The following is a 16,831-nucleotide window of genomic DNA, read 5'->3' as shown; positions in this document are numbered from 1 at the left end:
ATAAATGTTTGGCTTACCATATGGTGGTCCTGCAAACAATAAAAATAAAATTAAAAATAATTATCTGATTGTTGTTTTCTAGCCATCAGATTTTAGCACAATTTATTTTTTATTCTCAAAAGTAGGAATATATCAATGGACTGGGCTTTCACGAATAGGCCTGACTGAAGCCTTGTGGGCTGGGCTAGGTTTGTCAAGTAATGAACTAAGCTAAGCCTTAGCCAGGTAGCCCTACCTAGTCTAGAAAGACTAGAAGTCTAGTTTGGGTTGGTTTAGCCCAATCCTGAGACCCTGTTGGGCCTAAATTAGCCAAGTTATAACAAGCCTAGACAGGTCCAAGGTCGATTTTGGGTTGGATTTGGTCATGGTAAATATTGATTACTAATAATTATTTTTAAGAGTCGTGCTAGAGTGACCTCAGGCTAGAACCTCATAACATACTTCTTGACGTGAAATTGGATAAGAACCATAGATGTTTTTCACTCGTATCTCGATGAAAAGCATCTATGGTTCCCATACACTTTCACCTCAAGAACTACGATATGAGCTTCCAGAGATGGGTGGAGCTATCAAAGTCCCTACAACTTCCAAAAATGGAATTGAGGTAAGTTTGACATTTAGATTAAGTAACTAAAACCCATTACGTTAAAGTATAATTGGAAAGTCACTTCGACTTTATGTTTTTAAATATTAAAATCTAGACTATTTTCAGGATTCCCTAATCATTTCTCTCAAGAATACTTGGAGTCTAGTTTCATAGAAGATCAAGTTTAGAAGCCCTTCTTTGAATTATTGATTTTTTTTCTTTTTTTTTAGGTTGGTGGATTGTGATTTCAAGTATTGCTCTTGTTGGACTTCTTATGTTAGGATATAGATCAAATAATAAATATCTTTTTTGGTGGTTTACGAGTTGTTGCTCAATCCAGAAAAATAAAATTTGCCAGTCCTTCCCCAGAAACAAAGTCTTTGGAGATGACAAAACCTACAAGCCTTCCTCCAAGCAAAAATCTCATTCTCAATTGGTATAATGTGAAGCCTGAAGAGAAGAAAAATCATACATCACCCTCACCAAAAGAATTCGTAGAAGACTAAATACAATAAGCTCTTTTATTAAGAAAGTAAAGTAGCCTTCTCAATTGATAAAACACGAAGCACAACAAGAAGAAAAACTATATCAACTTGAAAAAAGAATGAGTAGTATAAGCTTTTCTTTAGGTTTTAGATTATTTTACTCCCAAAAGATTTTAGCTCCCTTTTAAAAGGAAAAAACAAAGAATAAAAGCCTTCCTCTAGAGAAGATCAAGCCTAAAAGCCCACTTCCAAGAAAATCTACATTCTCAACTAAAAAAATGTGAAATCTAAAGAGCATAAAACTACACATTATCTTTTTAAAAATATTTGATTGTTAATCAAAGGAGATCACTTCATTGACCAATTGTAATTAAGATTTGTATCATTATCATCTTCATCTAATTAATCAAATTGTTTGTCATCTTCTTTTGTATGTCTTGAGATAGGATCGCAAAAGTTATTGTCAAGAATGTCGTTAGAGATTTAAAGGTATGGAGATCACAAGATACAAAATGCATAGGAGCGCAGCGGAGGGGACTTGTCTAGGCCTAATTGAGAAGCAAGATTCATGGCACAACTAATATAGTTGACAAACACTAAGTCACGCCACGACATCTAATATCAAGAAGGGACTCGAAAGGAAGGAGGCTCCACCATGGTTTTTAAACTCGATATCATGTCTCATTCACCTCTGATACCAAGTTGACTCGGACAGTACGTCTCGTCTCGTCTCGTTTGATATTGAGACAATGATTTTTAACTATTTAAAAAATCTAAAAAATTCAGAAATGATTCCTGTTAAAAAATGAACAAATATATATATATAAATTTAAAAAAATCAATTTGGGGGTGTAAGAATAGAGGATTGAGGTTTTTAACTCGTTTGTCTCAGTTAACTTGGAAGAGATTTTGAAAATCTCGTCTGATACGTCTCGTTTAACTTGTGAATTAATTATTTTTTGTGTTGTCTCGTTTGTATCACCCGAAATATTTGAAAATATTATCTGAGACGACTCACTTATCTCACAATACGCGGTCGTCTCAAAATACTTTGTGAGTTGGTCTAATTCAACTCCGATACTGAGTTAACTCGAGCGATACGTCTCGGTCTCGGACGAGTTTAAAAACCATGGGCTCCACCCGATCTAGGATGTGAGTATCTATGACTTGATGTGGTTTTATATAAAATAATGGGCTGGGGGTGTCGAGCTTGATTTGAGACAAGCTTCAAAATGTAATAAGGCCATGTCTAACCTGCCTACTTCAGTCGGGTTGGACTGGGCCAGGCTTATTACTGAGAAATTAAGACGAGTCTTGAATTGGGCTTTGATCCATGGGCTTTTTACACCCACATGAATGTTAGGAAATTGTTGTAACCATTAAATCAAACTTGATAAAAGCCCTCAACGAATCATGTATTAAGGTCCATATAAAGCGAAATAATTTATTTTAGGGTGATTTAAACATACCCCCACTTTTTAGTAAATATTAGAGTTACTCCCTTTATTTTAAAACTGATACATCATTTTCCCTCAGTCTTCTTAGTACCTTAATGAGAAAAGACCTAAATGTCTTCTTCTAGTCAAAACCCCTGATTTTTCCTCTTAAAACTAGTCATCCTCTAACTCTTCAATCTCTATGGTACTTTTTGTAATCGGTTCGACCTTCTCTTCAATGCATAATTTACAGCTTAGCATTCAACCCTTACTTGGAAATCCTAGAGTTTTCTATATATATATATATATATATATAAATCCATTATTTTCATCTTCTTCAAAAATTAACTTTTATTATTCTTTCCCTACTAGACGACTTTAAGTTTTTCAATCTCTTTGGTAACTTTAATCTATTCAAATTTGTCTCTAATCCATTATTTTCCACCTCGGCTTAACCCATTGGAGAAAACCCTAATTTTTTTTACCCAGGATTCTATCGTTTTATACTTCAACAAAAATCCTCACTTTCCATGAGGTTTGAATATTCGAGTGGATAAAAAATTCTTAAGGTTGAAGATGAGGCTTAAAATCTTTATCCTATAGGTTGAAGAAGTTGGCTTTGAGAGGAGGAAACAAGGGTTTTTGACTAAAGATTGAAGACTTGAGCATTTGGGTCTTTTCCCATTAGTCTATTAGGAAGACTGAGGTCAAGGGAGGGATATCATCAGCTTCAAAATGTAGGGGTATCTCTTATATTTAAAAAAAAAAGTAAAGGGGGCATTTTTCTAATGACTTTTAAAAGAAAAGAAAGATTTCTGGTCAAAGTAATAGCTTGGAGATTCGAACACAATGGTGATCACATAGTGCTGCCACCATACGTCGTACGCGTAGAGACTACTCGTGGCCAGCATATGCTACACTTGAACTCAGGAAAAAAAAGAAAAAACCAATAAAAAGACGCCACAAGGGATACCTTCGATAACATTTCCTACTTACACCACTACAATATTAAAATTATTCCAGAAAGGAAGAGACATGACCATCTGCCACATGTCCGTGCCAACTCCTCTATGTTTCCCCTCAAAATAGACAAAATCCCTAAAGTGAGAAAACTGAACGAACCCTGTCTTTCCTCTCCTCCTCCTTCCTCTCGATCTCTCATTCGATCAAATTAGCCTATTTTTTTTTTTTTTTTTTTACAGATCAGATCTCTATCGAGAATCCTTAATCATCAATGGCGGCATCTCGCGAAGAGTACGTTTACATGGCGAAGCTAGCCGAACAAGCCGAACGATACGAAGAAATGGTCGAATTCATGGAGAAGGTAACTGCTGCTGTAGATGCAGAAGAGCTCACAGTCGAAGAAAGAAATCTCCTCTCTGTAGCCTATAAGAACGTTATAGGTGCGCGTCGCGCCTCTTGGCGTATTATATCATCGATCGAACAGAAGGAAGAGAGTCGCGGAAACGAAGATCATGTCGCCATCATCCGCGATTACAGATCTAAGATCGAGTCCGAACTCACATCGATCTGTGATGGAATTCTTCGTCTTCTTGATTCCAGGTTGATTCCTTCGGCCTCTTCTGGAGATTCTAAGGTTTTCTATCTGAAGATGAAGGGAGATTATCATCGATACCTTGCCGAGTTCAAGACTGGAGCTGAGAGGAAGGAGGCCGCGGAAAGTACTCTCTCTGCTTATAAATCAGCGCAGGTTAGCATCTAGGGTTAGGTTTTGAGTCATCTTTTTTCATTGATTCAGTTTTCTTTTGTTATCGATTAGGGTTAGGTGTTGTGTTTGTGACATTTTCTGTGAATTTTGGTAATTTCAGGACATTGCGAGTGCTGAGCTGCCGCCAACACATCCGATCCGGCTAGGGCTGGCTCTTAACTTCTCCGTGTTTTATTACGAGATCTTGAATTCTCCTGATCGAGCTTGTAATCTTGCGAAACAGGTGAAGGATTTATTTAGACCTTGAAACCCTAGATCTTCCTTTATTATTTCATGGCTGTGATTCATGTTCTTGATAGAAAGACAAAATTATAAAATAAAATAAAAAAAAATTGGCTAGGTTTGATTTGTGATTCCAATTTATTGCTTCAGTTGACCTTGTTTTGTAGGTTATGGTGATTAGTGATGCTTTAATTATTGCTGAAGTTCAATTCTTTGTACCTTTGATTCATTTGTAATATTGTTTGCTGATCCAACTTTGTTGAATGTCAAAATGCCTTAATTCGGATTGAAGTTTGAGCCTAATCCAACTTGTATATTAATTTTCTGGTTTCTATTTTATTTGCTTATCGATCAGGCATTTGATGAAGCAATTGCGGAGCTTGACACCTTAGGGGAGGAATCGTACAAGGATAGCACTTTGATAATGCAACTCCTTCGTGATAACCTCACTTTGTGGACATCCGACATGCAGGTATTGTATGCGTTCTTTGTTTATTTGTTCTTTTTGGATGCAATGGTTTTATTTTATTTTTATTGATTTTCAATACATGCCTGATTTTGATTTAGGATGATGGGGTTGATGAGATCAAAGAAGCACCTAAGCGCGAGGACGATTAGTAGTGAAGTTTCTTGTTCGAATGGTTGCACTTCTCCTCTATTTGTTTTTTTTATAATCTTTTTTTCCTTTTTTAATAGAAGATGCTTGGTGTTAATTTTCCAGCTACTATGAATTTTCTAAAAATCCCTGCCATGATTTCCCCAACCTTTAGGTACAGAGTTCTGTTAATTTGTGATCCTTTTTTTTTTCTTTCTTGTGTTTGTTATTTGTAATTGTCTTCATCTCTTGTCTGATTTGGAGTGGTGTTTGCATTGAATATGTAAAACTGTCCTTAAGGTTAGCTTGCTTAAAATGATGTCCTCTTTTTAAATGGAAATTAATGGATGCTTTAAAACAATATTTCTAGTTTGTTTGTTTTGCTCTTTTCTTTTTTATGGGGTTTAATGTGTGCTTTTGATTTCAAATAGCAAGTCAAAACTGATCATTGAAGCATTTCTGCCGTTTTATTTGTTGTTTGTATTCTATTCTTTGGAGGTATTTTATTGTGGAGATTCATTTGTTGATGGGTGGGTGAATAGTCATTTAGGAATCTTCTGTGAAAAAAGTCTATAACTCGAACTTGTTTTGGGCTGGTTTTGTGAAGAGTCAAGTACATTTTTTGTTCAAAGAGACGAGGTTGAGAGGAGAAAAAATGTGCTATCTTAGGTGTTCTGTGTGGGGGGGGGGGGACATAGAAAAAAAAAAATCCCTTTTATGGTATCATTGAATTGGGCAATTGTCTCTAGATATGCCTGTGACTTTACACTTCTCAAGTCCTGAGTAAATAGAATATTAGCTTCAGAATTTTCATTGTCACAATGCCTTTTTGTTCCACTTATAGTCAATAAATGAAAGGTCATTACTCTTAGGATATTACCGTCGGGCTTCCCTTATGACGTGGTTCTCTCATTACATGTCCCTTCACCTATCATTTCTTAACATATTTACTTGAGTGTGGAAGAGCTCATTCGCTTGTGAAAATGGAAAGAGTTTGTTTCTCTCTTTTAGTCACTCAGATGAAGTCAATTTCCCTAGAATCCATTAGCTGAGGTACCAAAGCTCCTTACAAGGTAGCTTTTGATTTTTTTGTTTGGATGGCTTCATTGGATAAGTTCTTTGTTTTATTTTATTGCTGACCACCTTATCACTCATAGAATCATCATAGTTGATTTTCTTTTCTTAATGGGAATCTAGTGAGGAATCTGTAAACCAACTCCTCATCCATTGTAAGGTGTCCCATTTCTTTTGCTTCCTTGGTATCATTGATCCTTCCTAGTTTTGTTTTGTCCCTTTCCAAAATTGAAACACCAAGACCCTTAATTCCAAAGAGAATTTGATTCAGCCGGTTGTTGTTGGGTTCTTTAGAAAGAGAGGAATCAGAAATAATATTCTTGAATGGAGAGGAATGGAAGTAATAGAGCTTTTTGTCTGTCATGATGTGATGTTATTATCAATGTAAAGGCTCTCATTATCCTTTTGTTGTTAAGCTTCAAAGAAGGTAGTGGTTTCTTCTTTAAAAGATTTTGTTGTTAGGTGAGAGTTTGGGTATAGCGAAGGAAGTTTGTTTTATGTTGGATTCTCCTGTTTGTATTTTGTTTCTTTTTTATTTATAAAAAATATTTTTCTTCAATGCCAAGTGAATGGATGGTGATCTAATGTTGGACTGTGTATCTACTATTAGTTCCCACTGATTCAGGAAATAGGCACCACCTTTTGCTTCTCATTGTTTTTGTTCATCTCTTCAACTTGTCTCTTCTTCGGTTCCCTCTCTCTGGTTAGAGATGACCTTGTCTTTGCAATTGGGTTCCATGGCTATGGGAAGAGTATATTGAAATATCATTCGTCAAGCCTGGCATCTTTGATTGATATTCTAAAGCGAGTGTGTTATTGTCGCATCGCTGTCAAATGCTTCTCGTCGATTTTTCATCAAACAGTTTGTGTGAATCAAGGAATTCACTGTTGACACCTTCCTCATCTTCCTTCACACTATTAGTCCTCCTGCTGCATTGGCATCAAAATCATGAAGAACAGAGGATGGAATCTATTCCTGGAACACATCCGCATCAACACCTTTTTTATTATATGTGACTGCTCTAAGTAATGACATGGATCAATTAGCTTCATTGTTGCCATTGCTTCAACTATCAACTAATTCACCTCCTCTCATCTTTTTGGGCATGGCTGTTGCCACCAGTGCGTTGCATTCACTTGCTGTCAATGTCTGCAATGTCTGTCATCTAAGTTACCTGCCTTGGGAGTTTTGATCATTTCTTACTGCCCTCGTTGAAAGCATCGTTCCCCACCTTTAATTCAATCGCATAATAAGTGATCGGCCACACCATTGACAAGCTTCAATTGGATTTTCCATAAAATCTCAAATCTGGTTGGTTTTATCGGGTTTGAAGTCCCTTTCTAACGGGCTTAACCAAACAGTTTTTGTACGGGTCCATTTGTAATCCCCTTGTCCAGTCAATCTAGTTAGTCTAATAAGCTTGAAGTCCGGCCCAAATTCATTGCCCAACCACTCCCTTTCTTGGTGTGAAGAATTTTGTAGTCTGAAAAGTTTCCACCATCAGTGCAAGTGGGACCCAAAGAAGAAGTATCTTTAACCCTCTTTGACCAATGACCAAGCCCACGATAGAATTGTCTTTGTTTATTTATTGGAAGGGCCAGGCTATAGGCACCCACCATTTGTGCTCACTGGCCCCACTTAGTGCATGGAGAGTGCGAGTTTGCTATGGTTACGAAGATCCCAAAAGTGGCCTATTTATTATTTATTGACTAAACAAACGAGTGGAACAGAGAAGCGTCAACTAGTAATGAACCAAATGCTGTTCGACCCCCAAAGATCAAATGCCCGAAGAACCAGATTTGCTTAGCTTACAAAGCTAGCTTATTAAGCTAAGTTCCATGGATTTTATCTATAGTGATCCATTAGAATTGATCTCTGAGTTAGGATCTGAAAGAGATTTGCCACTGTTCCAACAGACAGATGTCGAAGATGCCATAACATATTCTCCAGGTGAGATGTATGGAGGTGAGTGGGTGCACTGAACATAAATGGTGGGTGCAAATACAATGGCCCTAATTGATATTTTTGGATTAAAATCCAAATGATTTTTTTGTCTAGCCTGCACCAGTCATGGCCAAGCTAGGCTCACATGTGTTGACGTACTTACTCCTACTTTCTTCACGGTGGTATATCCATAATCCTTCTCATGCGATCAATTTTTGTGCAATTCTTCATCTCATCAATGGCACACAATTGGCATTCACGTTCTTCAGTGGTAATTAGTCTTTAACGACAAAGTTAATTGATTGCGAGATAGATACAGTTGATCGAGGTTTCAGATTTATCAAATTCATATCCATTTTTGAATCTGATAAGTTTAAAGAAGGGTATTAGATTAGTATACGATGGACTATGATAAGATGTACTATGATGCACCAAATCATTTTCATTTGACAATTTTCCACCATCATTGCTATTGTGTCCCAAAGAAGAAGAATCTCTATTCCTCTTTGATGAACGATAAAGTTCTTCAACGATCGTGTTGGCTTTGAGCTTGTTTATTGGTATGTTGGAGATCAACATTTTCAGATTAAAATCCAAATGACTTTCGTTCGGCCTTTGATCTTTGAATGTGATAAAGTTTGAGATTATAGTAGAATGCACTGAAACAAGGTGTAATACATGATACACCAAATGGGAGATTAATCTCAAACAGTTTTCTCTAATAATTATGTAACAAGGATAATCATGTAAAAATCTTTGGGGTTATCCGAAGACCAGTCTCCAAGTATTACAAAATGTGAAGATGATTCTTTCACTTCATTAGCTTTCTTATCAGTCTAGACAATCTTTTGTTATTAGTCAAATCAAAACTATTTGTATGAATCGCTCATTTTCTCATCCAACTCTCTAAAGTTTTCTTATTATTTGGCACCTCAATCTCAATCGATTACACTAAATTTACCATCGTTCATCATTTATTGATAATGAATCAGGTGAAGTATAAAGATACCAATAGTTAATTTGGCACCTCAATCTCGACTCAAAGTTATGACCAAATTATTAAAAAAATATATTGTTTAGGATAAAGTTTGTTAATGGTGAATAAAACACATTATAAATTCAGAAAGATTTTCTTTTGTAAAGTGTGTGCATTATCGTAGTGGAGAGTGATTTATCAACCTTTACGCTTAGTATAGAATAAAAGCTAATGTCTATTAGAAAAATAATTAGTATTATGGTTTATCAATTTGTTAATATGATAAGGTTAATAGTTAGGTATGCTAGTTAAGATGGATTCAATTTGTGATGAAATTTATCCAAAAACAATATAAACAATCCAACTTTTTAACCATTAAAAGGGCATTTTTGGTATAGCAATGTATTTTAACACATTAAAACGCTGGACAGTTCAGCTAGCTTTTAAAACGCAGTCCAGCGGTACTGTTTGTTAAACTGAAAAAAATAAGTGCTGAATAGCATTAAGCGCTGAAACTTATAAGCGCTGAATTTAAGTACTGAAAAAGTTGTTTGTTTAGATGCTGAATCATGTTTGTTACACATTGCTGAAACTGGTATATTGTCTTTGTTACCCTTACAATCATATTATACATTGTTTACATGTTTCAAATGCTTATTTATTATCAAACACAATAAAATATATTATTTCTTATAAAATTAAAATACAATTTATTTTTAAATAATAAATAATACTCAAATCTTCAATTTATAAATAATACTTTCTATTTATAAAAGCCCACAAATTTCAAATTAAAAATAATAATGTCATACAAGTCACCAAAATTTGAAATCAACTTTAAAAGAACTTAATTTTGGATGAATAATTTTCTATGGAAATGAAGGATGTGTAATTATAAAAGCACCCTATGAATTAATAAGGGCAACACACACTTTAGCCATTTTTTGTTTTGTTTTATATAGGTTAAAGTTTTTGGAACGAGCAAATTTTTAGTGAGGATGGTCTATATGATCTAGAGATCATCCTCACCAAAAATCAGTCTATTTTGAAACTTCTAACTCGTCAAAAATAGTTTTCAAAAAAAAAAAAAAAGGACAATTTATGGTTCTTGAACTTGTTTTGATAGGGTTAGAAGTTTCAAGATATGCTGATTTTTTATGAGGATAATCTCCTCATTGTAGAGATCATCCTCACCAAAAATCAACTCATTCCAAAACTTTTAACCCTATAAGACAAAATATTTAGCTATGGTGTGGGTTTATTAATTGTGGGTGTTTATATACTTATCCATGGGATATAAGAGGTAACATCCTTTTAAGAATAAGGGCATACTTGTCCATGTTCAAAAAAACAAAGGACTACTTGTCCGTGTTAAAAAAAGCGAAGTGCTTACCGCTTCAGCACTTTTTTTCAGCATCAAAATAGTGCTGAATTTTTTCACTCATTATTTTCAGCAATAAGCACTGAAATATAGAGTAAACAAACGCGCTATTTTGACAAAAGTGCTGAATTTAATTTTTTTCAGCAATAAACGTTGAAAAATAGCGCAAACAAACACCACCTTAATTCTTTTTGGTAATTTTTGAAAAATTAGATTTATTTTTTGTTTGTAAATATACCCTCTTTTAATAATTTGCCTTTGTTTAAAGCATTTTCAGTGCGTGGTGAAGTAAGTACCCATGTTTTGTAGAAAATTAGCAAGCCCAATCCTGTCTAATTGATGGGCTATCCTTTTAACATAATGGGCCTTCCCCTGTCCAGTCCATCACAGACATATATCAGGGAACAGGTATCTCTTGGCATTCCTAGTGGAGCCCATTTATACCACTTAACATTAGGTGTGTAAATTTGGCCCGCTAGTCCTCCAAGGTTAAGGCCCTTGATCTTGAGCAGGCAAAGGTAAGGTCGGGCTCAAAAAATTTTCTGCCCATTAAAATCTAACCAGGCTAAGGCTTAATATGCCCAACTCGACCCATCTATATTGTATTTATTTATAAAAAAATTAGATGTGTGATGTATAATTCACAATGACTAAAGCACATCAAAATATAATAAGTTTATTTGAATCTCTAATTTTTTTCAACTCGGAGGAAGATTAGATCCTATTTTAATGAAAGTAGTATTATATGATTTTGAAATAAACATAAATTTAATAGAGTCGTGATTTTCTAACTCCCCCTCTGACAAACTCTCTTGATGTAATTGTGCATAAAATCATAAATTTTTCCTTGAGATACACTAATGCACATATATTATTAGGATGTTAGCAAATCATTATATCATTATTCAATTTAATTAATATAAATCAACCTGTATGCGGTCCGAGTCCAATAGAATCAGACTTAAACTTAGCCTACTTACGTCAGAAAGAATTTAGGACTGATCTAAGATACAACCCAGGACTGGTCCAAACCTACCCATTTAGGGTCAGCTTGAGATTCCTACAAGCACGGTCCAAACCCACTCTCTACAACCCCACCTAAATTTCAATGGATCGGATTAGACCCAAAATTTGATTCATTCTAATTTGACAACTTCAGTTTTGTATCGATGTTTTGAATTTTTATAAGTATCTAATTCATTTAAGTTCTGATCAAATATTTATTGGATTAGATTTGGATCAACCATGTCCCAATTTGATCAAATGTTAGAAAGTATATAAACTATATTACATATTTGTTTAAGTATATGAAGTTAATTTAAATTTTTTACATCAAATGGGATTTGAAAAGTTCTGGACTCGATCCAATACTTATCCCAATCCGATCCGAACCCAATTCCACCATCGCCCATCCGACCAACCAAGTCAAACAAGTTGACCAAGAACAGTGATTCAGTTCTTCAGTTACGGCAAATCAAGCCCATCGAAACAAGCCGAGGACATTTTCGTCAATATCTGAAAGGTTTGAGGTCTATTTGGTCAGTTTAGGATATTCCTCAGACGTTTGCCAATTGCCGAACGTCCACGAGTTCTCTCTCTCTCTCTCTCCTGATTAGTCGCAGTGATAGAGCCGCGATTTTCGGATTCTCACCCCTAAATTTTTGTTTTGTTGTCCTGATTTTCAGAAATTGGATATATCAAAGAAGAATCGTCATCAACTGAAACAAATATTTCCAAAGATGGTATCTTCCAAGCCTAGGTACGTGTTTCCTTCAATTTCTCCCATTTATTCGGTCAAAATTCACGTTTTCTGAATTGGGTTTCTTTTTAATTTGTTTCTCTTCAGTTGGTTCATATTTATTTCATGTTTCAACAAGTTTAGCTTTGATGGGTTACTTTTTTTTTTTTTTGCGTCTCTATTTGTAATTTGTTAGTTCTGATGTTGAAAATTTGTGAAAATTTTGTTCTAGGTCTGGGTCTTCTGAAATTTCACAGAAGACCCCTTCAGCTACTAAATCTAAGGCCTCCTCTCCATCTAAGAATACCAGAGGGACCCCTTCTTCATCAGAAATAGATTCAAAGTCGTCTAGATTACTTGAACAAAGACCCTCCAAGGTCACAAATTTAACAAAGGTATGACCCATCTCTTCCAGCCATTTTAATTTGGGTAATTTACCAAAACATGACTTGAAAATGGAAAAATTACCAAAACGGCACACTGTTCATTTTGATTCCGAAATCAGTAATTTACCATTTTTGGGATTAAAATATGTTCATTAAAGTGGAGAAAAAAATTCAATCTTTTATATAGCAGAACTTCTTTTTAACTGTTTTACTGAACGGTGAAAGTATTTATTGTTTTATAGAATAGAAAAAAAAAATCCACTTTAATAAAAATATTTTAATTCTGAAACGATAATTTACCGTTTTGGGAATTAAAATGAATAGTGTACTGTTGTTGGAAATTTCCAATTTTTGTCTACTATTTTTTTTTCTTTTTAATTTTTCGCTAAATTGCTTGAATTTTGTCGAATTGGGTTTTTGTAAAATGATGGTGGGTTTCTAAAATGTGAGGTAGAAACGTGTCGACGTCAGAGAATTGGAAATGCAACGACAAATGAGTCACCTTCAAGAAGAGCTGAAGAAAGCAAAGGAACAATTGGCATCAGTGGAGGAGGAGAGGGATCAAACTGCCGATGAGCTTCGAAAGATGAAGAAGATCAGTGAGGTGACCAACATGAGGCTCAACGAGGCCTTGTCAGCTCGGACACAGGCATGTGAGACGCCTCGGGTTGAGGAATCGGTCCGTCAAGAACTCGTCATAGCCTTGGAAGCCAAAGAGGCAGCTCTCACAATGGCTAATGAGGCGAGGAACACGAGTGAGGCCAATGCCAAGAGAATCTTGGACCTCTCCTCTGAGCTCGATTATGTGAAGAAATCACTGGTTGACTCAAATGGAGAATTGGAGATCAAAGAAAAGAATATTGAGTCTCTAAAGCTTGAACTCGAAAAGGCAAAACAAATTAAGGCAGAATTGGCGGAGAAAGAAGCCTCATTAGAGGAACTGAAACGGGAATTGAGCAATACCAGAGCGTCGGAGACTCGGACAATGGGTTTCTTATCGGAAAGTAAATTAAGAGTTCAGACACTTGAGGCTGAGTGGAGAAAGCAAAGGCATCAGAAACCCAAATGAAACAACTAGAACAAACCAATCTTTTGCTTGAAGAAGCAAAGCTTGAGATCAGTTCTCTTGAGAAGAAGGTTGCAAGCTTGGAGGATTTGGTTGGGGAAAGTAGTAGGGATCTTGATGCGTCTCATCGTTGCCTTGAGAAGGCAAAGCTTGACACACATTCCGTAGAAAAAAGCGTTGAGATTCTCAAGTCTGAGCTTTTAGTAGCAAAAGAAGGCCTGACCCGTGCCCAAGAGGGAGAAAAAATTGCTTCATCAAGAGCCGATAGTTTAACCCAAGAGATGAGCCTGATTAAATCTGAATTAGACTTAGCTACTGAGGCAGAAGAGAAGAGCAAGAGGGCCATGGATGATTTGGCATTAGTCCTGATAGAGTCACGACTGAAACAAATGAGATGAAGGATAAGCTCAGCTTGACTCAATCTGAACTAGAGAAGTATCAAGGGCTCTTGGAGGAAGCAAGGAAGGAAATCGATCGGGTTAAGTCTGTGGCCGAGAGATTGAACTTAGAATCTGAGGATTCAATTTTGGCTTGGAATGAAAAAGAACTTGAGTTTGTTAATTGTATAAAAAGAGCCGAAGAGGAGAGCACTGCCTTGGAACTTGAGAACAATAGATTAATAATGTCACTTAGAATGTCGGAGGATATTGCTACGGTGACAAGGGAAGAAAATTGCAAACTTAGGGATCTACTCAAACAAGCTCTAAATGAGGCTTCTGTTGCAAAGGAAGCTTCAGAGATCACTAGAGCTGAGAATTCCCAACTCAAGGATAGCCTATTGGATAAGGATGATGTGTTGCGGAGTCTCACCCAAGAAAACGAATGCCTTAGAATTAATGAAGCAGCGGCACTTGAAAATGTTAAGGAGTTGAAGAGGTTGCTTCCCACGACTTCATCAGGAGCTAAAGTTCTCAATCTCAAATTTGAAGAAGTTAAAATTCCAAATGAGCACAAGGATGAAGATGAGGATCTCGAGAAGGCTGAGGTGCTCAAAGGTTCAATATTCGATATGGTCGATTCACCGGAACCAGTTCGCCATCACCGTAAAGCACCTTCTTCGATATTCACGGATGATGGAGAAACGATAAACATTGATGATTTTGATCATCTAGACGGGACTCAATTTGATTTTTCGGAGAATGGTAAAAGCTCACAGAGGAGGAAGAAAGCGTTGTTACGAAGATTTGGAGATCTTCTGATGAAAAGAAGCTTTCACAAGAGGGAGCCAACTGCTGGTTAAGCAATTGTGAGTATTATTAACCAGCTTTTTCTACTCAAATATGTAATGTTTTTATTAGTTTATTTGCTCTCTCTGTAAATTACAATATTTAAACAGACTAAATGTCATCTTATATCTTAGTGAGATACTATCTAAAGTATAAATCTCTTTTGAAGGCTTTACATTTTAATCCCATATTATTTATGGTGGTTCTTACATATTTCTGTTGAAAAACCCATGAATTCTATTGTGTATGTGCCTATGCAAAGGAGAACGCAAACTCTGATGTGTTTGATAAATGGCCTTGCAAGTAGAAATAATTTGGAAACTCTATTCAAGGTTCAAAATTCCGTTTTGTTTTGGACTATTTTGGATGAAACATTCCTGGCTTTTGATACTTGAACGAAATTTGGAAAGTATCATAAAGTTTTGATATTTTTTAAAATATATCAATAAGCATAGAATCTATTTGTAACTCTTTTACCTTAAACTTTTCATTTAAAAAAAGGAGACCATGCGATTCTCTAGTTTCAGAAATCATATGGGTTGGGGACAAAAATGCCATTCTCAATGGTCCATTTGAGAAAGAGAGAAGAGCATATTTTCCCATTCGAGTTTGGTTTGATATTTTGGAACAATTCTAATGCATATTGATGTGTCATCAATTCTAACTTTCATTTAATCATTAAAAACATTTTTCTATATTCATTTTGATGAATGAAATTGATTTTTATTAACTTAAGTGAAATTATTTGGAATGAGATCTGTAATGTATTGATTTCATTTTGTTATTTCGAAATACCAAAACACCAAAACAATACAACATATTAAACCTTGACCCTCTCACAAACTAGTGAGTCAAATTCTGCCCAAAACCATCTTTGGTGGCCACTATCCAACTTTTTTGCTAGGTTAGTAGGATAGTCATATTGTAGTGATAATGTTTTTGAATTGTTATAATATTTTTATCATTTTAATAGACCATATTTTATTCTTTTTCGGATATTTAATCATCATTTTTAATTTGAAACATATTTATAAAGCTTAGTCATCTGCAACATTGTCATTTTGTGTTGATCTCTTCAAATTAAAGAAACTAGAGTTTTTCTTTCAAGTATTTTTTTTTTTGGAAGAGACGGTGTTGCTGCGTACTATTTGCATACCCAAAAACTAATTCATAATCGTTTTCAGTTGCGTGATTTACAAACATGGATCTTATAACATATCAGTTTGTCTAGCTTGCAGTGGAGTGAAAATAAAGTTCATCTTGTATTCTTGTGGGCACCAAAACAAAAGCAGACGATGAGATCATATAACATTCGCTGTGTCCATGGAAACCCATTAATATTCGCTCTAATCCTATAAGTGTGAAGGGTTGGGTATATCCAGACATTTGTTTTGGGATTCATGTTTCCGTCCTTAAGCAATGCCCTTGGTGTGCATGTCAAGGGATTACTGATGTTTGCAAATAATCTTACACTCGCCTACAAATACTTTTATGTTTGCAAATAATAATTGATATCAACTCTCAAAACAAAAGCAAAAGAATCACTAAAATCAGCATAGATAATAATATTTTAGATAGTAATGTGTTATATCACTTGTGCTTCATGTGATTTTCTTGTTTGACAAGTATCAACTCATACTAAAAGAAAATTTATCTCACATATGAGTTGATATGCCTAGTTAACAGGTGAGATTAATCTCTTATTATCTATTTAGTATTTCAATCATTCTTTTAGGTATTATATTTTTCTTTTTTGCTGAATATTTGATGTTATGGTGGTTGTTTAATAATTTCCTGGTTATATTTCTTGAGCATTCGAGCATTAATAGTTGCCAGAAAAGGAAATGGGTATGAAAAACAATATAAGAAACGAAATTAAACGAGACGACATAGATGTAAACTTTGTTCAATACTCACCAATATCTCATTTACAAACTTTGTTTATAAGTATGCATAAACCAACTATGAGATCTTGGACTCTTGGGT

General features: G+C 35.2%; 3 protein-coding genes across 3 annotated transcripts; all 3 read left to right on the top strand.

The window, feature by feature from the left end:
* The first annotated feature begins 3,609 nt into the window (after nt 1–3,609).
* Nucleotides 3,610–5,414, top strand: LOC147409498 (14-3-3-like protein). Its single transcript, XM_086429666.1, has 4 exons — nt 3,610–4,218; nt 4,337–4,459; nt 4,814–4,930; nt 5,026–5,414. The coding sequence occupies exons 1-4, from the start codon at nt 3,742–3,744 to the stop codon at nt 5,074–5,076; spliced, it is 768 nt and encodes a 255-aa protein (XP_086285792.1). The 5' UTR covers nt 3,610–3,741; the 3' UTR covers nt 5,077–5,414.
* Nucleotides 5,415–11,998: 6,584 nt separating this feature from the next.
* Nucleotides 11,999–13,765, top strand: LOC147409497 (uncharacterized). Its single transcript, XM_086429635.1, has 4 exons — nt 11,999–12,017; nt 12,115–12,188; nt 12,400–12,562; nt 13,008–13,765. The coding sequence occupies exons 2-4, from the start codon at nt 12,169–12,171 to the stop codon at nt 13,620–13,622; spliced, it is 798 nt and encodes a 265-aa protein (XP_086285761.1). The 5' UTR covers nt 11,999–12,017; nt 12,115–12,168; the 3' UTR covers nt 13,623–13,765.
* Nucleotides 13,766–14,013: 248 nt separating this feature from the next.
* On the top strand, nt 14,014–14,859 carry LOC147409496 (putative WEB family protein At1g65010, chloroplastic). Its single transcript, XM_086418000.1, has one exon. It carries the CDS (start codon nt 14,014–14,016, stop codon nt 14,857–14,859), a length of 846 nt encoding a protein of 281 aa, XP_086274126.1.
* The last annotated feature ends 1,972 nt before the right edge of the window (nt 14,860–16,831 follow it).

The sequence above is a fragment of the Akebia trifoliata genome, chromosome 2 (assembly GCF_017979445.1).
Source record: "Akebia trifoliata isolate Shusen 1 chromosome 2, ASM1797944v1, whole genome shotgun sequence".
Lineage (NCBI taxonomy): Eukaryota > Viridiplantae > Streptophyta > Magnoliopsida > Ranunculales > Lardizabalaceae > Akebia > Akebia trifoliata.
This window is presented reverse-complemented; position numbering and strand designations above follow the sequence as displayed.

What these genes read in the sequence shown, in the direction of transcription:
- LOC147409498 (XM_086429666.1), top strand. Translation starts at nt 3,742, where the DNA reads ATGGCGGCATCTCGCGAAGAGTACGTTTACATGGCGAAGCTAGCCGAA. An exon ending in CTGCTTATAAATCAGCGCAG is followed by an intron (nt 4,219 to 4,336) that starts GTTAGCATCTAG and finishes TGGTAATTTCAG; the next exon opens with GACATTGCGAGTGCTGAGCT. An exon ending in CTTGTAATCTTGCGAAACAG is followed by an intron (nt 4,460 to 4,813) that starts GTGAAGGATTTA and finishes CTTATCGATCAG; the next exon opens with GCATTTGATGAAGCAATTGC.
- LOC147409497 (XM_086429635.1), top strand. Translation starts at nt 12,169, where the DNA reads ATGGTATCTTCCAAGCCTAG. An exon ending in ATGGTATCTTCCAAGCCTAG is followed by an intron (nt 12,189 to 12,399) that starts GTACGTGTTTCC and finishes ATTTTGTTCTAG; the next exon opens with GTCTGGGTCTTCTGAAATTT. An exon ending in AGGTCACAAATTTAACAAAG is followed by an intron (nt 12,563 to 13,007) that starts GTATGACCCATC and finishes AATGTGAGGTAG; the next exon opens with AAACGTGTCGACGTCAGAGA.
- LOC147409496 (XM_086418000.1), top strand. Translation starts at nt 14,014, where the DNA reads ATGAAGGATAAGCTCAGCTTGACTCAATCTGAACTAGAGAAGTATCAA.